The sequence below is a fragment of the Uranotaenia lowii genome, chromosome 3, assembly GCF_029784155.1.
Source record: "Uranotaenia lowii strain MFRU-FL chromosome 3, ASM2978415v1, whole genome shotgun sequence".
In the NCBI taxonomy this organism is placed as follows: domain Eukaryota; kingdom Metazoa; phylum Arthropoda; class Insecta; order Diptera; family Culicidae; genus Uranotaenia; species Uranotaenia lowii.
In genome coordinates, this window is record NC_073693.1 from 81,984,812 (window position 1) to 82,012,494 (window position 27,683).

General features: G+C 35.4%; 2 protein-coding genes across 5 annotated transcripts in view; both read right to left on the reverse strand.

Moving 5' to 3' along the window:
• LOC129758803 (regulator of G-protein signaling 7-like) overlaps window positions 1–15,646 on the reverse strand; it is a 34,306-nt gene extending 18,660 nt beyond the window's left edge. For 3 of the 4 annotated variants that reach the window (XM_055756432.1, XM_055756434.1, XM_055756433.1), the window contains exon 1: window positions 3,407–4,408. The gene's annotated coding sequence lies outside the window, so the exon portion shown is untranslated. Of the gene's footprint in view, window positions 1–3,406; window positions 4,409–15,420 lie in introns of those variants that run through there. The other variant, XM_055756435.1, reaches the window with a different exon arrangement.
• Window positions 15,647–16,618: 972 nt separating this feature from the next.
• LOC129758805 (uncharacterized) lies at window positions 16,619–17,726 on the reverse strand. Its single transcript, XM_055756437.1, has 2 exons — window positions 17,410–17,726; window positions 16,619–17,349 (listed from the first exon to the last, which is right to left on the reverse strand). Exons 1-2 carry the CDS (start codon window positions 17,683–17,685, stop codon window positions 16,663–16,665), a joined length of 963 nt encoding a protein of 320 aa, XP_055612412.1. The 5' UTR covers window positions 17,686–17,726; the 3' UTR covers window positions 16,619–16,662.
• Between the last annotated feature and the right edge of the window lie 9,957 nt (window positions 17,727–27,683).

Consider the following 27,683-nt stretch of genomic DNA (forward strand, 5'->3'; position numbering starts at 1 on the left):
CCCGGATGTCCACGTGGACAGATTTGAAATAGTTTTTTTTTAAAATACCTTCACAAAAATTTTTTTTGACTATTACGTGTCACTGAAAACTGCCACCTTTAAAATAAATCACCTGTAATTAATAAAACCTGTAATTTTTAAATTGTTTTCCTTGAAAGTTAACTAAGATTCATTTATTATTACAGCAAATGTCCTGTTAAAAAAGTAGTACACTAAAAATTAAATGTCACGTAGTCATGTTTTCGACCTGTAAAATTATGGTAAATGTCCTGCTCGTTTTTGTTACAGGACATTTGCGTAATTTTACAGGAAATAATTTTTGCTGTGTATAACTTGACAGGTTTCCATACCCCCCTCCCCCCCTCAAGTTGTCCACGTGGTATGTGAACGGCCCCTAATTGTCTATTAGTATCAATAAAATGTTCTTTTTTTTATTTTCATCACAAGGCCGTGCGAACTGGGGGGGGGGGGGGTTTAAGGGTTTAAGCCCCCCCCCCTCCCATGGAGATATTTCCAAGAAAAATTTTCAGATAAAAAAATAAATATCAGGAAATTTTTTGATCCCAAAAGGTTTTCAAAAATAAGTTCAAACAACACATGACAGAAAATTGGCTCGCCTCCGGCGGAAATTTTTCCTGAATCACTCTCGGCCAAAGAACCTTCACGAATTAAAGCTTATTTTTCATTGTAAGTTTAGAGTTGCGATTAAATAAATTGTTTGTACATATTGAAACTCAAATCTTGACACACAAAAATTCTACCTTAAGAATGGGTTTTCATTAAGAAGTATAATAAAAAAAGTTCATCAGAATTTGAAACCAACAATTTAAACTTCAAAATTCATGCATCGAATAATAATTTTACACACCATCAAGTTATAAGCCACGTGACAGGTTTTAAATATTCACAATGATAATTAGCCAAAAAATCTAAAACATAGCATTCATTACTTTATTACTCTTTGATTTTCAAAAAATCATTTATGTTATTACAAATGTTATGCTTAAATGAAATATTTTTCATGCAACGAATTGCAGACTTAGTTGAACATTTTTTCCTGTTCTTCTCAAAAACCATACAAAGCCACAAAATTCACATTTTTCGAAAGTGCAATGAACTTAAGAACTTAATATGATTAATTGGGGTGCCCTTAATTCAATTAGTTTTTTTTCAATCAGCTTTTATTCTTGAATTAACTTTTGAAAATAGGTAAATATCATTTAAGAAATTTCTGCATTTTCTGGAAAAACCTTAAAAATTTAAAATAAAGGTTTTAAACAAATTATTTACTTTCTTCAAAACCGCAAGTACTTTTAACTTCTGCGAAAAAAGTTTTAGAGAATCTCTATTTGTTTCGTTTACCCCATTTTGTTAAATACGGGAGTTTTATCGATTTTTTGAAAATTGTTAAACCAAATTGAATTTAAGATATCTTTTAAAGCAAATGTCAAATAATTTAACAAGATTAAATAAATTTGTTGATTGCAACAAAATCTTTTTACATAACTTTCTTCACAAATGTCAGTAATACGAGTGATGATAGTTTTCAATTTTTTTTTTAACTGTAGAGTTGAAATTTTTAAGCTCATTTTTATTATAACCATCAAAATATTATTCCCGAATTACATGAGTATAATAAACAAGTTCAGCAACAGTTTTTTTTATTTCATGTAGATTTGTTAATCCATCAGTTATAATGATTGATTTCACTCAAAATTCATCTCAACTTCATTTTAACCCATTTGCATCAAAACTAGAGGTAACAGATCTGACAAAAGATAAGAGTTTAGGACGCTAAAATCTACCAAATTGGTGAAGTCCTAGGCGTCAAAATGCTGTTTTCTAGAGTAATTAATAAAAATCTTTAAATATTTTTTTAAAATGTCAAGATGTATTTATTGAAAAATTTCCTTCTGAAATGTCAAAAAAAACTTTTTTTTTGCATTTTCAAATTTTGTTTTGATTTCCAAATAAATATTCCGAATTTTAACGAATCGTTTTTTAGTTACCGTACCGGATCTTTTAAGTCAGACTCGCGTTCAAAAATTAAAAATGTTGCACTGTTTTTTTTACTTTTTTTTAAATCGTCTTTATTAAATCGATCATATTTTTTTAAATAATATATGCAAAGTTCGAAAAACGATTCGGAATAGCAACTGTAAAGTTAAGTTTTAATGTGCAATGTTAAGCAAATTAGTATATGCTTCGTGCTTTCAATATCAATAACAAAACTGAGCATTCCTTATTTATTTTTCTATCAGTTCCTTGTTGATCATTCAAGAAATCCCCTATTATCCAACCTTTACAATGTCAGTTCAAGATTTCAATGATGAACTGAAGTCTGAAATTTATTTTACAATTGGGTTTGATGTAATATGAGTATGTAAATGGTTTTATTTATGAATGGAGCGACTGTTTAGGTTGACTTTTTTTTAAAGATTTTTAACGGCTATCACTATCGGATTGCGATACACTTTTAAAATTATAATTTTCGGCTTTTTACGATCTGAGATTTTAATCAAACAACTTTTTATTTGAAATACCCGACGATTCGACCATTTTTGAGGGGCTTTCTCAAGTTCGAAACGTTGGGAACGTTGTTTGTTTAAAATCTCAGACCGTAAAAAGTCGGAAATTAATGTTTAAAAACATCTTCCCGGTCGTGATTATAATTCTTGCGATACTCAGTTTAGCTTAGCTTTATTGACTACTCATATCCACCTTAAATCATTGAACTCGAAATGCTTCATTTACAGGGTTTTTTTTATTAAAATAGATTCTAGAAGAACTTCGTATTTTTTTCATTTGATTTCAAACTATACATTTCAAATTCCATGACCGCTGGGGTGGCTAAGCAGAACAAGTTCCACGTCGCGAAATTATAATTCTTGCGATACTATTTTGAAAGTTTAATTAGTTCGCTAAAATTGTTTGCCACATTTTTTTTTCAACATCTCATTTTTAAAGTTCATCGAAATTAAAATTTGTGATGGTTAAATAGTACAGACCCAGTTGAAGACAACTCAAATTACAACTTTATTTTATCTACTATGCTGCTCCTTCGCTAATCCTTTTTCGATAAGGGAGAACACCACGAGGAAGACCACCAGCAAGCAGTTTGTTGTTAGGGAGAAGAACTGGTGAGATAGACACTCTCGCTCAAATGCTCAATCTAACGATGGACAAATCTCTTGCTCTTGCAGGAGAGCTACTATCATTTCTAATGGTTCTATATAGTAGTAGGTACTTTTTTCCCTACATATATTTTTACTGCTTCCCAACCGATGGACTCTTCGTTTTGGCACCCATGTTTGTTTTTCTTCCCCGAATAACGCACAAGCTGAAAGAAAATTCTTATCGGAAAATGCGAATTTTCCACAATGCTTTAAGCCTGTAAAAAACTTACACTGCTCCTACTCCAAAATTCAGCATGATTCGAATGTAGATCGGAATAACTCACATGGAGACACCCCGCAGCTGGTGATTTATACTTATGCTTCAATATTTTTTTTTATTTTGCACTGGACACACAAATCACAACTACCACCCCAAGCTCCAAGCAAGGGGTTAATCGCACAAATTACGCTCTACGGAATGAATTGTGCGGAAATTCCTCGTGATGCTCGATTAGCGTTGAAAATTGCTCGCCATATCCCAGTGCTGGTCCACTCGAATGGCTACGGTCAGCGGCGATCCCAAAGTATTTCCACTCGTTTCAGCACGAGAACTCGCTACCAATCCATCTTGATTCATATCTTTTTCATTCCCTTCCCAGAAATACCCTTTAGCATTCACATCATGCGATAGATTAAATAAAATTCACTGACAACTTTTCACGATTTTTTTACAGATCAGCAGCACAGACGCGGGTATCCATTTTTTCGTAGGGTCGTAGATTAACTAACAAACAGTAGGAACAGCAGTTCACTCAATAAAAGTAGCTTCGTCCGGAAGGCGACTTAACGATTAGCTAGGTGAAAAAACTAAGCGAAATCGGAAAACACTTGTCGACGAAACGGACGACACTTTTCACATCGTATTTGGTACGGCTGGAAAAATTTTCCATCCAAACTCTGGGAAAACCAAATCAGCTCTTAACAGCAGCCAGCCAGCAGCAGCAACGCTCATTCTCCACACCGACTGAGATTAAACACCATCACTGATTTACAAGATCGGTTCATCGAAGCAGCAAACATGCTAGTAGCAGCAGAGCAGCAACTAGCAAGAATAGCACTCTACTCTACACTCTACGTAGGAACGTACGCCCTCGTGTGTGAGACGCTAATCCAGCAGAATCGGAAGTAGCCGTAGCGTAGATTAATCTTTCAAGAACCCCACCATCAGTGTTCCATTCCAACAATATAGTGGGAGAAAAGCAGAAAAGGCAAAACTACTAGGCAAGTTTTCCTCCAGCAGCGTCGTATACTGACTGGATTGTTAATCATCGGTCGGAGGCAGACGGAAAAATCGGAAAAATCCTTTGGTATCTCTTTTCCGTTCTCTCCAGTTCAGTTAGTCTCTTGTTGACTCTCGAATGGGAGACTTTTCCTCCTAGTGAGTCGATTATATTTCTCTCATTCACATACTCTCCCTCCGTTGATGGGGGGAAAATCTCCGCCAGTCGTTTTGTTTGCTGGTATTATGGGGAGGTGTGGGTGGTTGATAAGCCATCCTTCTTCTAAGCAACACAGAACGGGAGCAAGTGTTGCCTGTTTTATTAGACAACATGAAAAGGGAAATACAATTGGAACGTAAATACTACTACATAGCATGACCGTAGGAACGGGGTTATTTAGGGGGTGAAATTTTGACTTAACGACTAAAGTTAATCAAGAGTAGCAATCTCAGAACTAAGACCAAAATCTCGAAATCTTACCTCAAGTTAAAAATTCTACAATAGATTATACAATTTTTTCTCACTTGTTGTGAGAAACTTAAAGACTACTCGAAAAACGCTATCAAAAATTAGTCACAAAATAAGTTGTTACAAGAATTTTGGGTACAGTCCTTAGTCTCCAATATCGAATTTCCAATAAGACTCACTAAGGTTGCCTGATTGCCCGAATTTTTCCCAAATGTTTTTACTTATTTGCAAAATCAATGCAAAATTTAAATTGCGTGATCATAATTTTGAATTTTGCGTCCAAAACCATTTTTTTGTAACAAAGTTTATCCAAATAAACTGGTAGATGTGTTTCGATGAAAACAAACTACTTTTCGATTTTTTCTCCTTGATTTTGATTGAAGAATTTCAATATTTGCCTGGATATTGCCCAGATTTTTGGTAGTAAACTTTGAAATCGAATGACCGGATTTTGCAAGGTTTTTAGATAAATAAAAAAGTCCAGATTTTCCCTGCCTGGATAAATGCGGAAAAATATCTGGTGAGCTTAGGTTTGAATAATTTCCAATTCTATGGTTTTTTTCAACAATCTAAGTTTGTTGCCTGTGACCGAATTGAGGAATTTGTACCCAGTTAATAATTCTTGATTGTCAGCTTGGTTCATCATTGGGACAAAATTCATGGTTTTGCTTTTAAAGATAAAATTAGATTCATTTTACATGTTCGAAATTCATCATTCCGGAATATTAAAAAAAATATTTAAAATAACAAACCATTTTTAAAATTTGGATTTGTAATTTTTACTCTTAATTCTTAAGTTCCATAATGGTAATCCAGTAATGATATATCAGAGTTTCATCATTCGTAATTTTTAGTCCCATTCAATAGTTGAATTACGAATAAATAATTGAAGTAAAAATTCATATAGAAAATCAAAGAATCAAAATTAGAAAAAGAGATTTTTGGTTAAGAATTCTGTCTGTTCTGTTCATATTTATTGGGAATTTTTGTAAGGACTTTATATTCAGAAATCTATTTTATAGGATAGGAATTCGAAAATTGTATTTAGGTTCCAAATGCAGAATTCAGATTCAGAATAAAAATTCGAAATTACTCAGAACAAAACGCAAAACAGATAAAAACCACTGTTATAAAATAAGATCTTTACTCATTTTCAAAATTGCGTTTCTTAAAAAATCTTAGTTTCAACTTTTAATTAATGATCTTCGGATTCAGGAAATATATTTTATTGGTTTGTTGATTAATATTATTTATTTTGTAGATCCTAAAACAAATTAAACTGAAGTCTGAATGTATCGAGATTACAAAAATCTGATTTGAACCCCGAACAATTTTTTTTAATTTAAATATAGCCTTCGTGATCTCTCATTCATTTCTAAGGGCTTCAAAAAAACCTAACACTTTTAGGACTTATTTCGATTAGCAATCTTCGGATGAAATCTTCTTCTCTTCTTTCTTAAATATAAAGATGAGTTGGGCTATATACGTTTGTATATATATATATGCACCTTATACAAATCTACACCGCTTAACCGATTAGCCTGAAATTTGGTACAGTGATGTAAACGGACATGAGAAAGGTCGAGGTAATAGTTTTGAGCCCCTCTCACCTAAGAAAAGGGACCCTCCCATACAACTTTCGTTTTCATTCCCACGAACCAAAAGTCATGGCACCCATTTTGTCAACCGATTTTCGTTGCCTTTGGCGGGTTTTTTTTTTCACCATCACCATATGGGCCGGGCATTAGATACGACCATCCAGAGTTCACGTGTACTGGAAAGCAAATCAAAGCTTGCTGAGCATAACAAATTCGAAAGGAGAAATTTTGGCGGGTTTTTTTCCTTCTACTGTTCAAAGCACGTGGTACCGGTGCGAGGTATTTGATTGCAATAGTGAGCCTTTCTTTAGGATTAATAAATACTTCTTGCCTGTTATAAATATATTAATAAGAACAGTTATTTGAAAATTGGTGTCAACCGTCGCTGGGGGTGTTGAGAATCTACAATAATACTTATGCAGTGTGTAAATTGCAGTGTGCAGTGTGAAAACTAATGTTCCAGCTTCAAGGAAACAACTATTTACCTTTTTTTTTAATTGCTCATAGGGGATTAACCCTCCATTTCATGATATTTTATTTTGTATTCAAAATCATTTTTAACAGTTGGAAATAATGAGTACATCAAGAAAAAAAATTATAATAAAATACGATTTTTCGTTTTTTTCACACATTAATTGTTGCAAATTTGTTACTTTATAAAACGAAGGGTTAAATTGGTTTAAACTGAGGGTTGTAAGTTCAAGGCTGCAATCTCAACACTTTGATTGCCGCATAGGGATTTAATTTGCAATAGAAATTAGAATTTTTTTTGTAAAAACGAAATAAACGTTCATTATATGCAAAAAGTTAAAACCAAATCCAACACATGGAACTTTTTAATAATTTAATCTGAAGTTTAATGTTTTTTACAATTCATTTTTATGTGTCAATTCATAAATTTTAAGTTATTTTTGATCATCGATGTGATCAATTCTACCATCCAATTAATAGAAAACTAAAAAAACATATTGAAAACATGCAGAGGAGGTCTTTGATAACTTACTAGCTAGATATACTGGATTTTCACTAGATAACACATGGAAACAATGTTCCGAAAATCAATCAAAATAAACACTCAGGATGCGTTTCCTGTTGGATACATTCTGATTGTATAATGGGATAGCGCCTCTCGCAACTGCTTCGCCTCGCTGGTATGCAATCTCGATCAGCGCTCCTATCAGCTATGCAAACCGAGTCGCATCATTCAGAATCATCGGTTTAGCAAACATCGCATATCGGAGATGAGAGAGATACCAACTGATCCAATCTGAATGTCGCTCACTCAGTATCCGCCTGGCTGATTAGAAATTGAAAAGACGGCGGAAGTGACCATATTTCCATCACAAACACAACTACAGTTTGATTTTATTCTTACTGTAGTAAAAAAAAGCTGTAAAATCAAATAAATTTATTAATTGGCTATGTTTAAAATCAAACAACATTTGCAAATGATCGGTTACATGTATCATTCGCTCACTGCATGAACCATTCACTCCTGATTCTAGCCCAACATAATTCGCCGCATGCATCGCTCAATGGTGAGATTCCAATTTGATGATAGTGCTGCACTGTTTTGACAGCAAACATCGTGCGAAGTGATCTGTATTTAAGCGATGAATAGAACGATCGATGATCGGATAAGTCCAGTAGCAATCAATAACAAAACCCGATCGCTGTACGTTCAGTTGCGAAGTGCGATCAGGAACATTAATTGAAAATGAGTGATTTTCGGAACACTGGGGCAGACCATCTGGTCCAGCTCCCTTACGCTCGTATATTTCTTTAAGAGCCTTTATCACGTCGCTTGGGGTAACTCTTATTTCGGGAATGCTGATATTACACGATTTTACTGCAGTCAAATGTTGAGTGCTAACGATATTATTGTGGTCAACGAAAGTGGTTTTAAAAAACTCTGTGCACAGTTGGACTGCCTCAGTCATGTCAGTTGATTGACGATTTCCATACGACAGATTCAGAGGAAGACCAGAATTACCTTGTTCGTTTCTTACATAGCTCCAAAAAGATGAGGGATCATTTTTGAATTTACGCTGGATACCGGCTAGGTAACGATGGTAACTGGTATCCTTTAGATTTAAGTACTCTAACTCTGTTGCTCTCACATGTTGCTTTGACACGTCCGTGGGGTTGCGTCTATATAGTTTTTTAGCTTGTCTCAGGCGATTTTTAAATTTGAATAACTCCCGATTCCACCATTCAATTTTTGTGGAGGTATGACAACGGCGCACGGGTACGTTTTTGCTCAAAATATCATTTATATAAGAGTAAAAAGCTTCAGTCGTTGAGTCTACGTCAAGCATACTGGTGTCTAAAATGGTTGGCCAATTTACTTGCTGAATGATAATATCGAGCTCGGGAAAGTTGCAGTTTCTAAAATCATATCTAGTATCGCTCGGTTTCAGGAAGAAAGCTATTTAACTCGTCGTCGAATATCCAAGAGACGTACGGCAAATTGTAATCGCCTATCACTAACAATGAGTTATTTCGCGAAAGCTGCTCGGATAGTTCTTCGATGCAAAGAGTGTGAGATTTGTAGCTGGAAGCACTCGAATCCGGACTCAAATTTTAACGGATGTTTGATTTATATGCCGTTTCGAAATGTTTCTGAACATTAATCAATAGCGTCTTCGCTGCTGGCCACTGGCTGTCCATGCAGGTATCCTAGGGAAGCTTGTTATCACTTCGAATTTTAGCTGCTGGTAAGGCAACATCTAGGCGTGACCTCGTGGCAGCGTGTTTGGCTATCATCTCGAAGAGTAGCGGTTCAAATCTGGTATCAGGACTAAATGTTTTCATCAGGTTGTTTGATTGCTTCAATAAGTAAATAAAACAAATGTGTAGCAGAGCTGGCATGCGTGCCGGCATGTATCGAACAAAGTTAAAAACAAAGCAATTGAGAAAGATGAATTGAGGTGATGGGAGGTTTTAAGATGGATGCCGAAAAACCGGCAGCACTACATTGGCTGGTGCTGACCAAAGTAAGAGAGAAGAGGAGAGATTTTTTTTTCTTTTTGCTGATTAAACGATTAATTGTGAGCTGAACAGAGGGCTGTTCGAATCTGTAATGGAACTTCAAAGTTTCAATAAGAACTAAATTTTAAGCTGAATAAAATGAACTTCAGCACATTGATTAAGCTGATTAAGCTTTGTTTGACCTTTTAAACGAGATTTTTGGTTGCTTGGGAGTCCATCAAAGGATGATTTCAATTTTTTTTTCAATCTATATTCAGGTTTAAAAATCGCTATCTGTGTCTAATCTGTATTGGCGTTGAGAAATCTGTATAATACAGAACAATCTGTATATATGACACCGTTGGAAACATTCTACAACAAAGTACTGTCAAAACATTACAGATCAGACCACTAGGAGCGGTGTGGAGGAGGAGGAGGGTAATATACATTGCGTCCAGATTTAAGATAACTTATGCTTGAATATAACAGAAAAGCTCGATGATAATTCGTTAGTCTTTTAACTAAATTTCCAACTATTCTTCAAAAAAGGAAGGAAGACTCATATCTTAAATTATTCATATCATATATTATTCATATCATGTATTAAATATTCTAGATATCGCCTTATTGGCAACATGACTGCAGAGCAAATTTTTTCATCGATTTCCAGCAAAAAAAGACTGGAAAACGTCCAGCAATCCAAATTTTGCTGGAAACTTGTGTTTTTTAAGGTGAAATTCTATTCGTTCAAAAGAATTTTTCGTTTGTTTAAATACTTTAAATATGAACTGCGAACCATAACTAAAACAATTTTCTTTTTTCTAGTTCTGAAAAAGTCCTACACAATTTGTCTCGCAAACTTTCTTAAAAAATGCTTCCAGGTAAGATATATTTTTCAAGTATCCCAGGATCAACAAGTTAATTTATTAATCTTTATTTCCAGCCAGAAAACAACTTTATATAGCAACTTTTAAGTAAAATATTTTATTTAAAAACATGATTGAAAATTCATGTCAATTTCCCAATATTTGGAATTATCTGGGAGACATTTTCGAAAGAACAGAGTTCTAGATTCCTAAAAAAGTCAGATAGAAGAAATCGGGAAGGTTTACATCACTGGATTTCAATGTTAAGGGTCATGTCCTGTGTACATACAGTGATGGACATAAGTATTCGACACTTTGAGTGTCTTTTAAAATTTTCCTTGGTTTAATATATTCTCTCCTTTTAATGGAAGAACAGATAATTATAGGAGATTCCATGCCTTTAGAACATTTCCCAGACACTATCCACAAAAAATGCAAATATCACAAACTATTTGAGTTAGCATGTGTCGAACTCTTTTGTACAGGCTTGTGATATTAAGCTCAGTAGGCAAGTCAGTTGCTTTCTAGGGGTTTAACCCCCCCCCCCATCCACCCTTCCCCCTGGAGATTTATTCCAAGTAAAATTTTCAGTTCAAGAAATAAATCTAACGCCGAGCTAGAAAATCTCTTGATCCCAAAAGTTGTTTAAAAATAAGTGTTAACAATAACAAACATGTCAGAAAATTGGCTCGCATCCGGCAGAATCTCTTTAAGCCTAATACATTTTATTTTCCGACACTTTGATTTTTAGTTGCAATTCCACCAAACTGTTGTTTTAAAAATCAAATTTTGGCACTAAAAAACCATTTATTGTCTATAGAAAGGGTTTTAAACCAACCATTTTAACTCCAAAATTCTTCCATCAAAACACTTATTTAACACATCAACAAGCTGTGAGCCATGCGCCAGGCTTTTACTACTCCATTACTTTATAGCTGATAACTTTGACTATCAAAAAAATCGTTCATGTCTTTACAAATGTTATACTGAATTGAAATATTTTTCAAAAAACGAACTTCAGCCCCAATTTTATTTCTAAACGTTTTTCCTTCTTATCAAATTGTATAATATTTAAAGTTAATCTTCTAAATGTTCAACTTTACATTCAAAAGGGTTTTGGTAAATTATACAAGGCAACTAAATTGACACTTTTCTCGAGGTGCAATGAATTAATGAACTTTCTTAGATGAATTTGGGAGCCCAAAATCCAAATATTCTATTAGTTTTTTTTTCTATCAGGTTTTGTTTTTTTGAAATTTCTTCTTGAAATAGGTAAAAATCATTCAAGAAATTTCAGCCCTTTTAAGACTTTCAAGACTTGTAATGATAAACTGTAGAATTTCACTTTTTTATAACACTGAATTTCTGATATAAGAATATGTAAGCTAAACATTATTCTTCAATTAAAAATATTACGAACCATTTGAGAGGGTTTAAGCCATTGTTACTATACGGACTTTCTCATGGAAAATCACCGTTTTTTTGTGCAATATTCAAAACCTATCACCAAATGACCATAAGAATAACACTTAAACTAAACCTAAACAAAGAAAAAAGTTGAAATTTCACATGAAACAACTCATTTGCTTCTAAATGCTTAAATTTGATTAGGAGAGATGTTTGTTTGTGAGCCTTCGAAAAACCAGATATTTTAGGATTTTAAAATTACATTTTAAGTAATATCAAAAATCTTCTAATAGAAAAATAGAAAGAATAGAAAAAATCTTCTAATAAAGCTTAGTTCTTTTAGAAATGGGACAGTTACGAATGCGTGTATCTCTAAAACCATTCGTTTGATCGAAACACTTTCTATGAAGAAAATGAAGGTAATGTTATTGTATTTCATGAAAAAATTTAAAAAAAATTATTTTTCGTTTTTTGTTAGAGAAAATTCTATTTTATTCTTGGTATCTCCCATTGGCCGGCGCACACTTTTTTCAGTCATGGTATTGATCAGTTTTTACAACTTATATTTCGTCAAATCTATGTTTTAGGTGGCTTAACCCTCCTTCTTCAATTTCTGATACTTTTTGGTCCAATTTTTCTCTTTTAAAAGAAACTGGAAGCATTTTAGTGGATACAGTTGTTTCGAAATAAACAAATTTGATTATTTTTGACCACATTTTTTAACGTTTTTAATGGAATTTCTGCTGGCAAAATCTGACAATAACGAAGTAAAACCATCATAAGATTGAACTTGAAAAAAAATCAGTTAGTATAAATCGTAGGTTGCGGATGGTTCATACAAGATTACTCTTTTTAGGCTTTTAAAAACAGTGAAATCCAAAGTTTCGATTTGAATTTTTTTGTTTTTTTCTCGCCGGAGCAGAATTTTGGCAAATCATTATAATTTTATACAAAATAACTAGTAAATACATATTTTAATATACTGGGGATCTTGCAACGAGCAGACACGGTATTGGATTCAAACGCTGGAATTTGTTTAAAATAGGGTATTTCATAAGTTTTGTCGTTCATCAGAAATCATCTGTCTCATAGCCTCGGTACCGGCTATACAGCTTACGAGCTCTGGAACCAACAAAAAATTGTTGTTTGAGGTTGGGTTTCAATGAGTCATGACTAGGCAACACTTTCAGCTTTTCGGAGAAATTTTTTTTGGATATTTCTGCGATCTACCCTTAGTTTTTCACTTATTGAAAATTAAAAATGCTGGTATGAGACTTGACTTTCCTGATGACCCTCAACCGTAGTTGCCGATCATGTGCTTCACTCCAATGCTTGATTTGAACTTTGTGGACATTACCGACAGTGTTTGCATACTTATCCACCACAAAAACTCAGTAATTCTTTGCATAATCATCGGTTTTGTCAGCTAACAATTTGATAATGACGAATTTTAAAGGAAACTGTGCAAAATTATTTTTTTCTTTTTCTCTTGCATCGTACATATCTAAAAAACGCGTAAATTTTAAGTTTTGAAAAAAATAGGTCGAAAAGTAATTTTTACAGGCAACAAAATGCCGTCAAAATTTTGAATATCCGATAACTAGTAAACGAGCCATAAGCAAATGAAAGTGTCCTATTTCTAAAAGAACTAAGCTTTAGTGATCGAAGTTTCCCCAGTTTACGGTATTCTATTTCAGAGCACTGATTCTTATGTCTGAAGTAGTGAACCTACATGTAAGAGAAGCGACGTCTGAAACACAAAATTCCAATCGATACAAAAGAACTATCAAAATCAATTCCAATCGATCCGAGCTTTTGTCGTAGAGCATTTGTCTTTCTAATTGAAAACTCAACCAAGTAGAGTATTGTGATTGTTGTTGTAGTTCAAACAGATAATATTGAAGCCCATGATATAAATTTATGATTAGGTGCAATTTTTTTCACTGCTTTGGTGGATCGTGTTCCTAGTTAGAAAACTATCCGAATGTTGAATAAATTCAAGTCATTCATACCGTTTATCGCGATCCTTCGGGCATCAAATTCAATTTGGAGCTTGAACATTGAGACTTAAAACAGTGCTGAGAATTTTTTTTGTCCAAGCTTTCTGCGATGTTGCCACATATTTTATTTTAAGAGGGATCAGACGTCGCTTCTCTTATATGCAGGTTCACTAGTCTGAAGCTTTCAATTCTGGTGCTCCGAAAATATTGATTAAAAATTTGTAAACCAGACTAGTTCAGAATTGCATCGATTTGAATCTTTTATTCCGATTTATTTTCAAACGTAAATATCATTATGATTTATTATTATTTCGAGTTTATCTGATGATCTTTAGTAGGAAAATAGTTTTAGAAATCAAATTTTCACTGTGAATTTTTTGATATAATTATTATTTCTAGCTAAATTCGATTTTCGAAACCCACCGCTCACCCCTCTCCTCCCCCTCCCCTACATGGAAAAAGCCTTATTTCAACTTGTTAATCAACCATTAAAATTTAGGTACTGGTTTGCTTCATATGTTTTAAGCGCTTCAAATTTAGATTGGTTCGAGCAATAACGTTATTAGTGAGGCGTTATCAAATGAATTTTAAGGTACAAAAACGAATAAATCGAAAATGTTAAAAAAATCGAAACAATCCATACTTGTATAAATTTAATTTAAAGCTGTTCTCTTAGACCCTGGTGTAACATTGATTTTCCAAAATATTTCAGAAATTTGTTGAATCCGCTTCTTTAATATTTCAAGCTGTCCTCCTAACCACCTATAAGTTCTCCGCAATAAGTTACTATATTTCAGCTGTCAACACAACACGATATTTTCATAACTATTTCAAGCTGTCCTCCCGATTCACTTCCACATATGTGTCCCAGTTGTCTTACGAATAATGTTTTTGCATTTTAAGCTGTTCTCTCAACTCTTAATACACTTGAATATTGCTTTTCCAAAACAATTGAATATCATCTGCACTTGTTGCATTTTCTCATTTTTCTTTTCTCTAACCACACTTAATTGGAACGTCAGTTGTCCTTTCCATTCGCTTTTATTTTAATAGTAAAAAATATACTCTGAATCCATTTGACCAAAAGGTTTCCGCTGCCCTATAGTTTCCATTATTTTTCCCCTGATTGTTTTCTCAAACAATTTTAGTTTTAATTTGTCCTAAAATTCCACTAAAATGTTTCAGTTGTTCAGTTTTTACACAATTTAAAACTTATTTCCTATTAACAGGTTCTAAACACTGTCGTTCACCTGTGATCTTTATTTACTCTATGATTTTTTTACCAAATAAAATTGGGCTTCATTCACTATTCTCTGTTCGTGTTTTCATATATTCTCTCTTAATTGACTACTTTATTGGAAGGCAACTACCACAATCCCAAATATGGAGATTTTCTTATCATATCTTATTCAACTGGAAACATTTTCATGTAAATATTTTTTTTTGTTAGATGAAAAGATGATTCATCCTGAGTAAACAAATTCAAAATATACGAGAATATGAAAGACAATCTTGATAGCCACAATTTTCCCGTATGTTTGGATAACGTGCCGCTATTAAGTCTACCCTCATTCTGAACACGATTTTTAAACAGAGTAATTTAGTTGTGAAGTAGAGTCCATCACATTATTTTTCTCCAAACCAAATTTGAAATCTAAATCTTTAACCCAATTTTTAGAATTCAATTCCAAAAAATCTCAAAATTGGATGCTTACTTTACAGCGGCTCCAAATATCGTGGAAAGCGACGCAGCAGCATTGGCGCGAGATCCACTGACATCCAGATGATTTACTTCCTCAATGCAATGATGAGAAGATACCGAGAGAAACCAAAAAAACAGCACCAGCACACATCTAAACAGCCTGGTCTCGCCCTAAGGACATTTGGAAGCACACTCGCGCGCGATCTTTCGTCACAAGTCACAATTTTATCGGATGTAGGTACGCATCGCGCAAACTTCGACCAACTACTAACCAAACTGGCTGGCGTATGGTTTGCCGGTTGGCATCTGCTGCTCCGAGATAAAAAAAAATGCCGAAAATGCAACAGAAACATGGAGAGAGCAAATGGTTTATGGTAGGGTGGTTGCAATTTTGGAACCCTTTGTTCGGGTAGGTACCCTATTTTGCATATGGTTGACGTTGTTCTTTGCCGAAAAGATATTTTCAAACTTTGTATTCGAATTCAGAAATTTTAAAGCAAAAAAAAAAAATTTAAAAAAAAGCAGAAATCAAACTGCGAAAGTTTGAATGAGGGCTCGAGGGCTGAATTACAAATGTTTGAAAACCGATTTTGATTATAGTTCAAAATTTTTCTTAGGAAAACAAATTTAACTTCCAAGTATAGAATCAAGTTTCAGGTTCAGGAATGGATCAACATTTATAATCTAAAATTCGGAAAATACCAGTAAAATTTATAATTAGAAATTAAAGAAGTTCGGGATAGAAATCCTCTTAAGGATAAATGTGAAAATTTCCATAGCAATAATTAAGCACGTTGGCGATAGAATGGAACCACCGCACTTGCAAGTGATTTAAACCGGAATTGAGCTAAATCAACGCATCCGAAACACGAGGGAAACGCATTTCCTGCTCTGTTTGTCCACACCAATGTAGAGCATACAGATTTCTGGAGAATATCGACAGCAAGCAATAACGACGACGACAACGGCAACAAGCATTTGGCTGTGATTCAGATAGCCGAGCATAGATTAGCCAACACAGGCGGTCGTTATGTTTTCGTTGCGGTGTTTCCGACTGTGGCATATTTTCAAATTTTAATCGAGACATTCTAATTGAATGATTTTCTGATTGAAACCCGAAGAGGATTCTACTACATCATAAAAAAGTTTCCTTTAAGAAAAATTAGAAAAGAAACGGGTTTGCTGCACAAAAACGATAATTTTTACTACAGAATTTGGATAAAAAGAAGTCAAAGCTAAATGAGCATTTTTCAAATTATTGTGCTACTTCTTCAGGTGCTGGTTCTTCTGCCTCTGCTGCAGGTTCCGGAGGTGGTTCGACAGTTCCTTCGACAACTTCTTCGACTACCGGACCACCTTCAGCCTCCTCAGCCGGAGCTGTTACGTTTTCATCAACGGCTTCTTGTGGTACGTTTTCTTCAACAGGAACTTCTTCAGGAGAGATCTCTGCCACAACTTCAGCAGCTTCTTCTGTAGGGGGATTTTCGCCAGTCTCTGGAATCTCCACCGGTTCTCCAACAACCTCTTCCACAACGCCTGGTAACTGTTCCTCAGCTTCTTCTCCTTCTGGTACCGGAGTAGTTGGCCGAACGGATTCCTGAATTTCGGACTTCTTTTTGCCCTTCCCTTTCATAATCTCGTTCAACTTTGTTGGTCTCGGTGGTGGGTGAAGCCTCAGTTGGGCTGGAACCTCATCGTCGTTGTACAAACGATCACTAAAATAGATCCGCTTCACCCGAATGTTGGCATGAATCTGTAGCCGAACCGTTTCAATGTAGTTCGTCCCGTAGGCTCGCCGGGTGAAATCGGCCAAATTAAATTGAATCTGGTTCCATCCGGGAGTCAGCGCCAAAGGCATAACGGTGCAAAAATTGTCAACCCGTGTAGAGCTTTGATAGTTCGATGCCCGGAATCTACGCATCAAGTTTCTATCATCCAATATCTAAAATTTAAAAGTTTAGACAATTATAATTATTATTCCTATAAAAAATAAACTTCTCACTTGGATTTCAAAAGAGAAAAACTTTCTCAAATTTTTCACTAGCAGCACCAAAAATGGAAGCTTTACGCCCAAAGAGGGGCAGGGCCTTCTAGGGGCCACCATGTAGGTCGTCGCCACATTGGATCCCATCAGTTCGTACGACATCAGCTTCAGATCTTCGTCCGTTACCCGTTTGGAGTGGCCATTTTTGGTGACCACGTCCCATATTTCGAGCGGTTTGCTGCCACTGCTGGAGAATACCGTAAGAAATCCGCTCTGATAGGTGTTGCGAAACATAATACAAGATAAATACAATAAATATGACACACGTTTGAATACGACTGCTGGGATGTTTTGTGTCTGGTGTTTATGTTACTGCTGAATAATTTCAAATTATTTTTTGGATTAAAGTCAAAGAAAATTTAGTAACATTGAATAAATATCATTTGGATTGAATGCATGTTTCACTTTTCCTGTCTGAACTGAACTCCTGTGCCAGTTTTCAGCTTTCTACGTCTTTTTTTTAGTTAGTAACTACAGGTGGTAAATCCCGGTTTACGGATTGTATTCCAAGGCACGGCGTTCCACCGAGTCACCCCAGTTTGCTACCCTGGGTCCAAATGGGAAGACTCATGATATACTCCGTGTTTACCTCCTACTCCCTAAACTCCTACTGGGACCACAGACCTAGTTCCCACCTCGAACTGTTTAACACACTGTGTTTCAATATTGGGTGGTCTATCCACACTAGTGCGCTTCAAGGCAATACTCATTAACGAAACCACTTTCAGCAAAAACTCTTATCTTTGCTACACGACGTCTGAACTCTCCTCAAACGACTTGAGAACCGACATCTCCTCGCAATGACTCGAGATTCCCACATAAACCTCTTCTTGGCGCGACTCGAGCCTGGTCTCTCCTCTAACGACTCGAAATCCGACCCCTCCTCGCTTCGACTCGAGGTTGACCTCTCCTCTGCACCATTCAAGGCCCGATCTCTCCTCTAGCGTCTCGAGATCTGACCTCTTATCGTAATGACTCGAGGTAACCACTCATGCCCCTCCTCTTGTTGATTAAATGCTTGATTCCTCCTTTTGCGTTTTGATGCCTGACCGCATATCTTAAAGACACGGGGTTGACCACACAAACCTCTCCTCCTGAAGATTCGAGGCCTGACCTCTCCTCTAACAACTCCAAACCCGATCTCTTATCTCCAGGATTCGAGGTTTGCCATCTTTATGCCCATTGTGTGCCGATCGCTTATCCTAGAATCGCGGCTATCACAGCACACGTGCGGAACTTAACGCAACTACTCGGATGATCTCCGACGAAGACGTCATCGGGACTTTGAATGCTACGACTCAGGTGTTTCCCAACAGTGACGACATCCTACACCGACTCTACCCGTGGGTATCTCCAGATAGTGGTTTACCTCCTTCTTACGAGGTCCACTACGAGAAAGGTATTGTCTTATCCCGAACTTTCCCCGTAAGAAGCGGCACTACTCAGATACTCCCCGGCGGTGGGGTATTCTACACCTGTTAGCGGCGCACCCATGACCTTCGCTACGCAGAAGATGATGCCATATCTTTGTAGCTTCGATCAAGAGACCGGATGCACACTACTCAGATGCTCCCCGGTGATGGAGTCAATCTACACTGTTCACGTAGGATGTCCTCCCCGGCGCTCTAGATCTAGGCTAAGCCTATCGTCGTTAGGTCATGTGCCTCGTGAAGCCTGCCCAAGAAGAACACAGCAATGAAGTTATTGATCCTATTTTCATCAGAGACTGAAACAACTGTAATCACATATGAACGGACCGTACTGATTTTTTGGAACCAGAATGCCAATTACCCTTTGATTTCATTGGCATTTGGGTATCAAAACGTCAGTGTTTTACTAAAATGTCAGTTCGGAAATTTTCGTCTATTTCATACCTCTGACTTTAATCATGCTAGGCATCAATAAATGTCAACCACAACAATCTTCTTCACAAAGGAACGAAACAGAACAAACTCGTGCTCCTCTGTATTGCTTCTCTATACAATTTTCAGCTTATATGTTAGTTACTTCTTGGAAAAAAAGGTTACAAGGCAGGTTACCCATGCAGGAGTGATAGTTCGAGGGACTGATTAGTTGGTGCGATGTTAACGGCATCGTCTTCTGCCGGTGCTACGCTCCAGAAAGATTAACACCTAAATTATGCAGCGCTCCCGTCGCCTATTGGAGATAGTAGAGGTTGGAACCATCAGCACCTATCACCTAGCATAAGGTATACCGGACAAAATGTCAGTGATTGATGTCACTTTTTCGAGACCATAATTGGACACTGAGATGAGCGGAAAACTGTGTGACCGATTAGACGTATACAGCGGTCACCACGTGATCTATTATTATAGTGAGTAGCCCGGAGCTCTGTAGTTGCAAGGCAGCCACTGGTCCAAGAACGGGGATGAAAACCGGAAGTTGTTCGCACAGAAAACTGTGTCAAAGTTATAAATATGAGAGTATCTCAAGTCCGTTACGCTTAGCAGCTTTCTGAAATTATGGCGCGACGATAAAAGTGTGGGGCATCACCATGTCCAGAATAGTTCTACCCATGCGATGCTGACGAACGACTTACTAGTGGACTTCATTAAGAAGTTGCCGCTGCTAGCTGCCTTAAAGCCAAGCGACGAGTTGAAGAAACGATGCCTTTTACCGAGCAGCCATATAAGCATCTAAGGGATAAGATAGGAAAACTGCTACACTGCGCTGTGCCAGATTGTAGCTAACCCATGAAGTCAAGTCTATAGAGATTGCCCAAGCTGTGCAAGACTTCGAAGTTGGTCTAATTAGCGAAGACCTTAAACCTCCTGAGCATCCAGCATCGAACAGACCCATTTATTTGGTGGGTATCCTAGGCAAACTGCGAGACAGGATAATCTTCAACTGATTCACGATCAGCGGAAGGGTGAAAGTAGGCTGTGGGACAGTTTGACTTCCGGTAAGGGAGTGAAACGCCATCTGGATGGCCTTTTTTAGGAGATTTTCATCCTATTGGATAATTTATCCCATAGGATCCGGATGGGGAAATTATAACAGAAAACGGGTGTTACGATCAACGTGAGGAATACTTTAAACCGAATCCTATCCAAAAAAGTCAGGTTACAAGTTTCAACCTATTGGACTAACCGCGTGTGTTTTAAAAGGGTTCCATACTCGGACTTGTTCTCAGGAACGCTATGTTTAATGAGGTATTAAAGCTGAAACAAGTGCGCAGATAGTCGGATTTGCGGATACGCTTCTGATTGTTTGTCAAACAATCACGGAGTTCAAAAAGCTCACAACGATGACTGAGGGGAGAGTAGAAATCTTCTCGAAAAACTAATCTCCAGGTAGTCCACCTTCAATCAAAGAACGACTGGTCATAAAAAATGAGCATCTTCGAAATAGTAGGTGAAATACCCCGGTGCCCATGTTAAAAACTACCGCAAGAGTGTTTCGGAGATCATCAACTCTTTGGCTTGGATTATTCGAACGTGCCATGGTCTAAAAAGTAGTAAGCGACGCGACGTTTCCTATTGCTTTAAGGAAGATTTAGGACATCGTATGACAACACCATTCAAGGCAACGCGATCTGAGGGTGCAATAAACCCCTCCGTTTTTTAGACTTTAAGGTCTCGCGTTGACACGATATGATTTTCTCTGTAAAAATCTATGATTTGAATGATCTTCAAAATTTATAACTCCATATAATATCCTTAGAGCAAGTTCACTGGTGTTGGAAAAAAGTGGTAGAAATTTTGACATTTTAAAGATTTTGCCATGCAAAACATTTTCAAAATCTCTGGCCTTCAAGTTTTTTTACAACACGTGTTGTATTTTCGCATGCTGTGATGCAAAAATAGCAATATTTCTATCACATACGGCTGGAATAGAAACAGTGTTGTAAAAAAATACAACGGCGAAAGATCTTGAAAACATTTTTGCATGGCAACATTTTCAAAATGTCAAAATTTCTACCACATTTTCCCAACACCAGTGAACTTGCTCTTAGAAGATAAAAGAGTCGACAAGTTTGATTGTGACATTAACTACTCAAAGCTGCATCTTTCAGTCGGCAATCGTTAGACCGAATGGGACATACGGTCGTTATTGAACTCTCATACTAAGAGCAAGTTTACTGGTGTTGGGATAAAGTGGTATAAATTTTGTCACTTTTGGCATATTTCGAAAATTTTGCCATGCAAAAACATTTTCAAGATCTGTGGTCTTCAAGTTTTTTAACAACACGTGTTGTAGTTTCGCATGCTGTGATGCAAAAATAGCCATATTTCTATCACATACAGCTGAAATAGAAAAAGTGCTGTAAAAATATACAACGCCCAATGATCTTGAAAACATTTGTGCATGGTAAAATTTTCAAAATGTCAAAATTTCTACCACTTTTTCCCAACATCAGTGAACTTGCTCTAAGCAGGGTTCAACACGCAGGAGTGCGTCCAATGAGAAAGAGCAAATAAAACGCAGCTCTTTCGTTCTCGGTTCACGCCAGTTCACGGGCACATTTGATTGCTCGAAATTCTCTCGAGAAATTTGCGACCAAAACGCAGATTGAAAATTTTTGAGCAGAGCGAATTCGCGCGCGGCTATTCGAGAGCGCGAGCGGTTCGGAAACTGCGTTTGCGTTTTTCTGCCGCGTGCGTGTAGGAACACCGAGCATCTACCGAGAGGACACGGCGGCTCACCGGACGGCGCGCGCGGCTCTCTTTAGCACACGGTGTGTTCGCCGTGTTTTCGTTATTAAGGGCCGACGGAATAATCTCTGCGAATAATTAAATCAATAGATATGGTAAAACAGATAGAAGCACGCAATAGCCTTGAGAGGAGGGTTATAACAATCAATGTTACAAGTTTTAAAATACATACTAGTAATAGTAACTAGCACTAGTAACTATGAAAAATTTACCATGCAATAGTAAAATTTCGCGAAAAACGCCAAATCAAAGAGCTTAACATAAGGAATGTTAAAATGAATGTTAAAAATATTCTAGCCACTAGTTATAGTTACCGGCACTAGTAACTATGAAAATTTTACCATGCAATAGTAAAATTTCGCGTAAAATGCCAAATCAAAGAGCTTTACACAAGGAATGTTAAAATTAATGTTAAAAATATTCTAGCCACTAGTACTAGTTACCAGCACTAGTAACTATGAAAAATTTACCATCCAATAGTAAAATTTCGCGAAAAATGCCAGATCAAAGAGCTTAACATAAGGAATGTTAAAATGAATGTCAAAAATATTCTAGCCACTAGTAATAGTTACCAGCACTAGTAACTATGAAAATTTTACCATGCAATAGTAAAATTTCGCGAAAAATGCCAAATCAAAGAGCTTAACATAAGGAATGTTAAAATGAATGTTAAAAATATTCTAGCCACTAGTAATAGTTACCAGCACTAGTAATTATGAAAATTTTACCATGCAATAGTAAAATTTCGCGAAAAATGCCAAATCAAAGAGCTTAACATAAGGAATGTTAAAATGAATGTTAAAAATATTCTAGCCACTAGTAATAGTTACCAGCACTAGTAACTATGAAAAATTTACCATGCAATAGTAAAATTTCGCAAAAAACGCCAAATCAAAGAGCTTTACATCAGGATTGTTAAAATGAATGTTAAAAATATTCTAGCCACTAGTAGGGTAAGTGAGCCCTATTTTGGCATGGTCCTTTTCTTGGCATGCCAACATGTCTTTTCATGTTTTTCAGGTCCAAATTGAGCCTGAAAAATTTTGAATATATTTTCATTGCAAAAAGAATAATTTGTTTCAAATCTGTGCATACCGAATTTTTTTATTCTTTGTACTTTAATAAAGAAGTAAATTTTTTTCAATCTGCATCCGAGGAAATTATGTTGGAAATCATCGTATGAAAATCAGATGAACTCACCTTTCTAGTGCAACTGTTAAATTCACATGCGATTTCAAACGCGGACATTCATTTGAAAAATTTGCAATAAATACTCATACTTACAGTTAAACTCGACAAAAAATCAAAAAAATACTAGAAAGACCAAAGAGTGAATATTTATTGAGGTTTTAAATAAAAATTTAAAACTAATTTTGTTCCTTTTCTTGGCATGCAACTTCAATCGAAATACACCACCAGTGTTGGAAGCTGGAAAAAATACATGTTAATTAAAGAGGTATTTTTGGGTTGATGTTTTCCCCAAAACTTCATTTAAAACTACGCATAAATGTTTTCATACTAATTGGGTTGTATGATAAGACCGTTTCTATCAACTTAAGCTTTGAAATAAGTTGGAGAACATAAGAAATTCGACTAACTAAAAGTCATATCCAAGCATTGAAAATGCAAAAATCGCTATTTGGGAACCATGAATCGAAGGTACATTGGTATGCGTGCTAACAGCATTTGCATTGCAAACTGCCGAGCAAAAGCCACGTGGTCTCCTACAGAACACAGTGGTTTGAAATATAAAAAAAAAACTAAGTTAACTTAAGATGTTTTTCTTATCCAAAAATTGTAAGATCGGTGGCAATTTATGACTTAAATATATAAAATACATAATTATTTGAGTTTTGGAATCGTTTTCTATTGCTTGGGAACCATATACTCAGAGTTTTTTTTTTTTTTTTGATTTTTGTTCTAATTTTTTTCTTGGAAACAGAACCTGGAAGTTCAGGAAAATATCGTTTTCTTTTCAATTATTCCTTAAAATATGTGAGTCGATTTAAAAAATATTTACAGCAAGGTTTACATTATAACATCTTTTTGGCGTATCAATCCACTGCGCAACGCCCCGGGCATTCGAGATGGCTCTTGCCAGAAGCTCATAATCTCAGCTACAAATTCAAAAGGGCAAAATTTTGAAATTCCATTCAAGGAATTTTTCAATTTCTTACTTCATGGAGCCAAACTCCACAATACGAAGACAGTTGTTTGGTATTGAAAATAACCCGCATTGCGGAATTTCTGGACTTCCGACTTTTTGAAATGAAAGCTTATTTTGTGCTTCCCATCCAACCAAGTTCATCAATGTTTTCAAAAGCCTTTTTGTTGTATGAGTGGCGCCCGGTGTTCAATCGTCGCATAGAACTTTACGCCCAGCTGACGTCATTCTGTCAGTGGCCTTATATTCAGAATAGCCAACGATTCTGTTAACTGTCAATTGAGCTTTGTTGGTAAAGATCTATTGCACTCTACTGGTGGCCAAGAATCGGATCATAGAAACGGAAAACAATTGGTACGGCGGCCAAGTAATTGGAGCACCGCAGTGAGTACTTTGCATGCATTTTGCTCACATTATTGAAAGTTCCATAGAAAACACATATTTTTTTTTTTTTTAATAAAGAAATTTAAATTTCTTAGCGGCCCACCACACTCCCCCACACCAAGAAGCTCATTAGAGCCCCCTGGTAATGGACGCTAACTGTTCTCAGCACGTCTGGCAGCAAAAGGGAAATAAAACAACTCGCGATCAAGATTTAATCATGCTGAGAACCTAAAAAAATTATTTAAACGAGGGAATGTAACGATACAACAACTAAACTACAACATGAATCTCAGTGGAAAGATATTTTCCTTTGAAGAGATACATGCGTTTCTATTATTAAAGGTACAAACAACAAAAAACAAATTAAAAATTGAGCTTAAGATAAGATTAATTAAAACTATTAAATTAATAAATTAAATTAAATGAATTATTTATCCAGCTAAGAAAATTTCAAAAAGGTATCTAATTAACTCTAAAAAAGTGGTTGGCTGAACATCAAATTAAATTTTCTTTGAAATATTGCATTAGTTTGTTCTTGAAATGGTTCCTGTATGTTATGTTTTTTATGTCAGAGGGAAGACATAAAAAACATTTTTGTTGAACTATAAGCAAGTTAGCAAGTAAATTCTTCAAAGGGTGTTCTATGGTACACTCAACAGGAAGGTTAAAATGTCGAAAAAAAGGATAAACCATGCCGTAGGTGCCAATGTCGGGTACATTTACCCTACTAGTTACCAGCACTAGTAACTATGAAAAATTTACCATCCAATAGTAAAATTTCGCGAAAAATGCCAGATCAAAGAGCTGAACATAAGGAATGTTAAAATGAATGTCAAAAATATTCTAGCCACTAGTAATAGTTACCAGCACTAGTAACTATGAAAAATTTACCATGCAATAGTAAAATTTCGCGAAAAACGCCAAATCAAAGAGCTTAACATAAGGAATGTTAAAATGAATGTTAAAAATATTCTAGCCACTAGTAATAGTTACCAGCACTAGTAACTATGAAAATTTTACCATGCAATAGTAAAATTTCGCGTAAAATGCCAAATCAAAGAGCTTTACACAAGGAATGTTAAAATTAATGTTAAAAATATTCTAGCCACTAGTACTAGTTACCAGCACTAGTAACTATGAAAAATTTACCATCCAATAGTAAAATTTCGCGAAAAATGCCAGATCAAAGAGCTTAACATAAGGAATGTTAAAATGAATGTCAAAAATATTCTAGCCACTAGTAATAGTTACCAGCACTAGTAACTATGAAAATTTTACCATGCAATAGTAAAATTTCGCGAAAAATGCCAAATCAAAGAGCTTAACATAAGGAATGTTAAAATGAATGTTAAAAATATTCTAGCCACTAGTAATAGTTACCAGCACTAGTAACTATGAAAATTTTACCATGCAATAGTAAAATTTCGCGAAAAATGCCGAATCAAAGAGCTTTACACAAGGAATGTTAAAATGAATGTTAAAAATATTCTAGCCACTAGTAATAGTTACCAGCACTAGTAACTATGAAAATTTTACCATGCAATAGTAAAATTTCGCGAAAAATGCCGAATCAAAGAGCATTACACAAGGAATGTTAAAATTAATGTTAAAAATATTCTAGCCACTAGTAATAGTTACCAGCACTAGTAACTATGAAAATTTTACCATGCAATAGTAAAATTTCGCGAAAAATGCCGAAACAAAGAGCTTTACACAAGGAATGTTAAAATGAATGTTAAAAATATTCTAGCCGCAAAAAATAGTTACCAGCACTAGTAACTATGAAAAATTTACCATGCCATAGTAAAATTTCGCAAAATTCGCCAAATCAAACAGCCTTAAATAAGAATTGTTAAAATGCATGTTCAAAATAATCCAGCCACTAGTAATAGTTTCCAGCACTAGTAACTATGAAAAATTTACCATACAGTAGTAAAATATCGCAAAATTCGCCAAATCAAAAAGCTGAACATAAGGATTGTATATGCATATTGAAAATATACTAGCCACAAGTAATAGTTACCAGCACTAGTAACTATGAAAAAATACCATGCAAAAGTTAAATTTTGCAAAAAACGTCAAATGAAAGAGCCTTACACAAGGATTTTTAAAACGATTGTTGAATATATGCTAGCCACTAGTAATAGTTACCAGCACTAATAACTATGCAAAATTTACCATGCAATATTAAAATTTCGCGTTTTTTGCGAAATTTTACTTAGCAATTTTTCATAGTTACTAGTGCTGATAACTATAACCAGTTGCTAGGATATTCCAACATTCATTTCGACATTCTACGGGTAAGGCTCTTTGATTTGGCATTTTTCGCGAAATTTTACTCGTTCATGGTAAATTTTTCATAGTTACTAGTGGTGGTAACTATAACTAGTGGCGAGAAAATTTTTAACATTCACTTTAACAATCCTTGTGTAAAGCTCTTTGATTTGGCGTTTTTTGCGCAATTTTACTTTTCCATGGTAAATTTTTCATAGTTACTAGTGCTGGTAACTATAACTAGTGGCGAGAAAATTTTTAACATTCACTTTAACAATCCTTGTGTAAAGCTCTTTGATTTGGCGTTTTTTGCGCAATTTTACTTTTCCATGGTAAATTTTTCATAGTTACTAGTGCTGGTAACTATTACTAGCGGCTAGAATATTTTTAACATTCATTTTAACAATCCTTGTGTTAAGCTCTTTCATTAGGCATTTTTCGCGAAATTTTACAATTGCATGGTAAATTTTTCATAGTTACTAGTGCTGGTAACTATTACTAGTGGCTAGAATATTTTTAACATTAATTTTAACAATCCTTGTGTAAAGCTCTTTGATTTGGCGTTTTTCGCGGAATTTTACTATTGCATGGTAAATTTTTCATAGTTACTAGTGCTGGTAACTATTACTAGCGGCTAGAATATTTTTAACATTCATTTTAACAATCCTTGTGTAAAGCTCTTTGATTTGGCGTTTTTCGCGGAATTTTACTATTGCATGGTAAATTTTTCATAG